This window comes from Aedes albopictus, chromosome 2, assembly GCF_035046485.1.
Source record: "Aedes albopictus strain Foshan chromosome 2, AalbF5, whole genome shotgun sequence".
NCBI classification, from domain to species: Eukaryota; Metazoa; Arthropoda; class Insecta; order Diptera; family Culicidae; genus Aedes; species Aedes albopictus.
This window is the reverse complement of record NC_085137.1, coordinates 64447451-64451489: the sequence shown is the minus strand read 5'-3', so window position 1 is coordinate 64451489 and position 4039 is coordinate 64447451. Positions and strand designations below refer to the sequence as shown.

Sequence of the window (4039 nt, the reverse complement as noted above, 5' to 3'; positions counted from 1 at the left end):
GCTTAGTCTCGTAGGGCTTATATGCCTGAAGATATACTTCGTTCTGTCATACATACAGGGCCTTAATCACTGTTTAGATAGTTTTGTCAGTCTCAGTCTCCTTCACAATTTCTGAAAAGACCAGTGCAACGAGCGCCACCTGTTCTGCTACACTGGAAACATATACTGTTCGCGTGGTATGTGATTAGCCGAGAAAGAATACCCACGATGTTCGCTGAACCCGGTATGTGCTGAATTTCGCAGTTCTACACTTGCAAGTGTAAGACCCATCCTTCTATATAAGCGCGAAGGACGTTATCTGAACAAAAACTCAAATGCCTTTACAATCAGTTAACAATTCAAACTGTATCCCTTGAAGGTACCATTTTTTCCATGCCCCAAACCACCTTGTCTGTCTGAAAATATTTCTTTTCTTAATCAGTCAGAGCCTTGCTGGACGGCGTAGGAAATCACTCCTGTTTTTTCGTTAAAATTCTCCTGCAGAAGAACGGCAGCAGTTTCCATCCAGATACCCGTCATTGGTGATACGTTTTGTGCAGCTTTACACTTGCCTGAAACGCGGTCGGGCTTTATAGCTGCGGTTAAGTTGCTGGTTATAGTGGCAATGCTGATAAGCCGGCTCTATACAAATTATAACGTAAGGCTGTAAACAAATAATTCATAAACAGAAGAAATTAATTGTTTGCTTTGCCAAACACAAACCGTTAATTGCGTCTCACCTGATTGTTTTCACACCATACAGAGACGAACCAGCCAAGGGCTGCAAGTCTCTTTAATAAAGACAAATCAAACAATTCACACCTATCATAACACTAGTTTACAGCATTTTTGAACTCGGTAAGCTGATGATCATTTTTGGTATCATGCCCTAAGTTCGAAAATGCGAAGGAAAAAAATTACAGTAGAGCGGAATTTTTTTCGACTTTCCTTACAAGGTTGATGATTTGGAATCGATTTTTGTTCTATTTTTAAGCAACGTCGCTCACTTTACACATCTCATTCTCCGTAATCAATGTTTCGATTGAGCTGAATTTTTTACTGTAATTCGCCTACATATGATACGTCAAATAAACGTTGAGAAAGAATTTTTAGATTGTCTTTTTCTTATTGAAAAAAAAAATACATTTCTGCAATTTTTTTTCGGATTTTTAGCTAAAATTTTAGGAGATCGTCCCTAAAACTTGCCAATATCTTGAATTTCATCAATCTGATGCAAAACCTGCATTCAGATGATCGAATAGTGTTGTATTCAACTCTTAATTTATGGAAAAAGATTTGAAATCGGTTGAACAAAACGCAAGATATTTGAATTTAAGTAAATTCCATATTTTAAAAAGTTGTAAAACTCAATATTAAGCTAAAACTCAAAAACTGCTCTACTTAAAATTTTTTGAAGCACGGTTTCGAAATCAGTGCTAAATTGTACTTCAAAAATTTTGGTCGTTGACAGAAGTTCACGACTTTCGTTTTATTTTGTAAACTTGTGTAATTATCAACGTGTTACTAGGTAAGTCTAGTGAAATAACTATCTTTGTGAAATTTTTATTTTCCTACAGCTAAACATATTCAGTACACAAGAACCCATAATCACTGGTACTACTTGTTCCATCAAGAACCCCTTTCAGTCTTCAGCGAACCATAGGCAAAAATGGTCCTACGAAGCATTCTGAAGCGTCATTTTGTAGTGTTCGAAGACGACGCTCTCAGTCGAATACATGGCGTCGACGTTTACCACGGTTTGATTGTCCGTCTCCGCTGGCAACTCAGAGCCGTAGGGTACGATGTGTTGAAGATCCCGTTCAAGTACGGCAAAATGACGGCGTTCAGTTCGTTGTGCTTGCTACTGTTCATAGCTTTCACTGGATACACGGTCGTCTTGCACTGGGGTGATTGGTTTCAGGTCATCGACACGTTATCATTGTTGGGCATGGGATCATCTTCGGTTGCTAAAGCACTTACGGGGCTGCTGAATTACGAGTATTATCAGAAGAATTACCGTATACTTACGGCGCTCTATCGTAGCAATGACAAACATAAAGACAACAACCGCCGCTTGGTTTATTGGGGAATGCTGATCACCTATTACTATCGATTTTTCCTAGTAATCTCTGTTTCTGGAGGTTTTGGCTTTGTACTTACACCAGTTTTCACGTATTTTTGGTACAATGAACGTATGCTGATAATTAACTTGCACATTCCCGGAGTCGACACAGTTACGAGAACGGGATTCATGATAACGACTCTATTTCACTTGGTATTGATATTCATGGCAGTTGCTGGGATCCTTGCTGCCGATTTGGGATGTATCATAGTGGTCGGACATGTTGCAGGAATCGCGGATGTTTTCAAGAATGCTTTGAATGAATTGGATCAGTTGACGAAACAGAAGTGTGATGAACGAGTTGATGATAGTATTCACCGGAAGGTTTTGCAGATTTGTGTAATGCATCAGGAAATTATAAGGTATACAGTCAGAATTTGGCAGTTGATTATTTATATCAAGTTGTTCTATATTTTCAGTTACGAAGAAGAGTTGGACGAGAATTATGGTGTTACGGTGTTCGTTCAGGTGCTGTCATCTATTGCATGTGTCGCTTTGTCGCTGTTTAATTTTTACATGACATACAACATAGGAGCTTTAACATTTTTGGTCTATGCTTTCTTTCAACTGTTTCAATACTGTGTGCTGGGAACAGTGCTGACAATCAAGGTGAGTATAACATTAACGCATGTATAATTAGAACTTTTGAGATTGAAATTTCCAATTCTAGAATGATGAAATCATGATTGCCCTGTATGATACATATTGGTACAAGCTTACGAATACAGAGCAAAAAATGATTGGATATATGCTGCATCGATCACAGAACGCTGTTGAGATGACGATCGGCGGTATATCGTTACTCAACATGGAAACATTTGTGGAAGTAAGTTCGGTCATTTGAAGAAATTCTGAAACCTTACTATGATTTTTGTTCAACCAGATTGTTAAAACTATTTATTCGTACTCCGCTATGCTTGTGCAGTTTTTGGACTAATTATTTGGAACGGAGAGTTCGTAAAGAGATATTGCTGTATAAAATCACAATAAATAAAATGAATATTGTCTTCGACAAAGCTCTCGCAAATTTATTTCTCTATTGTAAAATAATATTAATATTTGCTATTAATTCTCTATCGATAACCTAGAATAGCATGTACGTGTAGAAGTCTTGTATTAATTTATGAAAAAGCGATCGACAACTACGAATCTCATGGCCTATGTGTCTTCGTAGGTGACAGCTAAGGAGCAACGAAAACATTGATTTCCCAGAACGCGTTCGATAGATTACCGCTTTCTAAATAACTTCTGGTGTGCCTCAAGCGAGTCATTCGGGCCCTCTTTTGTTTGTACTGTTTGTCAACGACCTTTGTGAAATCATTAAATCTCCGAAGTTGATGTTCGCAGACGACCTGAACGTCTTTCGTGTATTCGCATCGCTGTTTGAATGTTGTGCCATTCAATCCGATATTGACTTCCTATCGAACTGGTGCAAGTAAAAGGGTGTGAAAGTGTATGTTTGTAAATCCAATGTCATCACGTTTAGTCGGAAAATGAGCACAGTTCTTTTCGATTATAAAATGTCGTCAGCCAGTATCACCAGGGTTAGTGCCATATGATACCGAGGAGTTCTTCTGGTCAGTGAGCTGAATTTTGTACAGCATATAGCAGCAACGACCGCGATACTCGGTTTTGTCATGCGAAACACGCAACAGTTTAGTGTTACTTAGTACGTAGTCCAAACTTTATCCGAACATTTTCACTACGAAATCTGATCGGTTTTCTCATATGATACTAAAAGGATTTGGTCAATTGGTTATACTAAAAACAAAACATTCATGATAAACTTGATATCATGCTATGCCTTTTTTTTCAAATACCCCAAGTAGCACCTGCAACTAAAATAGAAATGACCATCGTTGCAAACATGTTGCAACTGAGTTTCCATGAAACAATCAGTTCTTAAATTGCTATATTGTGATTTTGAATGTTTTCATT

General features: G+C 38.0%; 1 protein-coding gene across 1 annotated transcript; it reads left to right on the top strand.

Moving 5' to 3' along the window:
* Positions 1–1648: 1648 nt before the first annotated feature.
* Positions 1649–3118, top strand: LOC115265212 (putative odorant receptor 83c). The gene is made up of 4 exons (XM_029869489.2): positions 1649–2463; positions 2521–2710; positions 2772–2927; positions 2985–3118. The coding sequence occupies exons 1-4, from the start codon at positions 1649–1651 to the stop codon at positions 3036–3038; spliced, it is 1215 nt and encodes a 404-aa protein (XP_029725349.2). The 3' UTR covers positions 3039–3118.
* The last annotated feature ends 921 nt before the right edge of the window (positions 3119–4039 follow it).

Excerpts from the sequence above, each read along its gene's own strand:
- LOC115265212 (XM_029869489.2), top strand. The coding sequence starts at position 1,649 with ATGGTCCTACGAAGCATTCTGAAGCGTCATTTTGTAGTGTTCGAAGAC. Across the intron at positions 2,464-2,520 it reads ATGCATCAGGAAATTATAAG|TTACGAAGAAGAGTTGGACG; the intron begins GTATACAGTCAG and ends CTATATTTTCAG. Across the intron at positions 2,711-2,771 it reads GAACAGTGCTGACAATCAAG|AATGATGAAATCATGATTGC; the intron begins GTGAGTATAACA and ends TTCCAATTCTAG.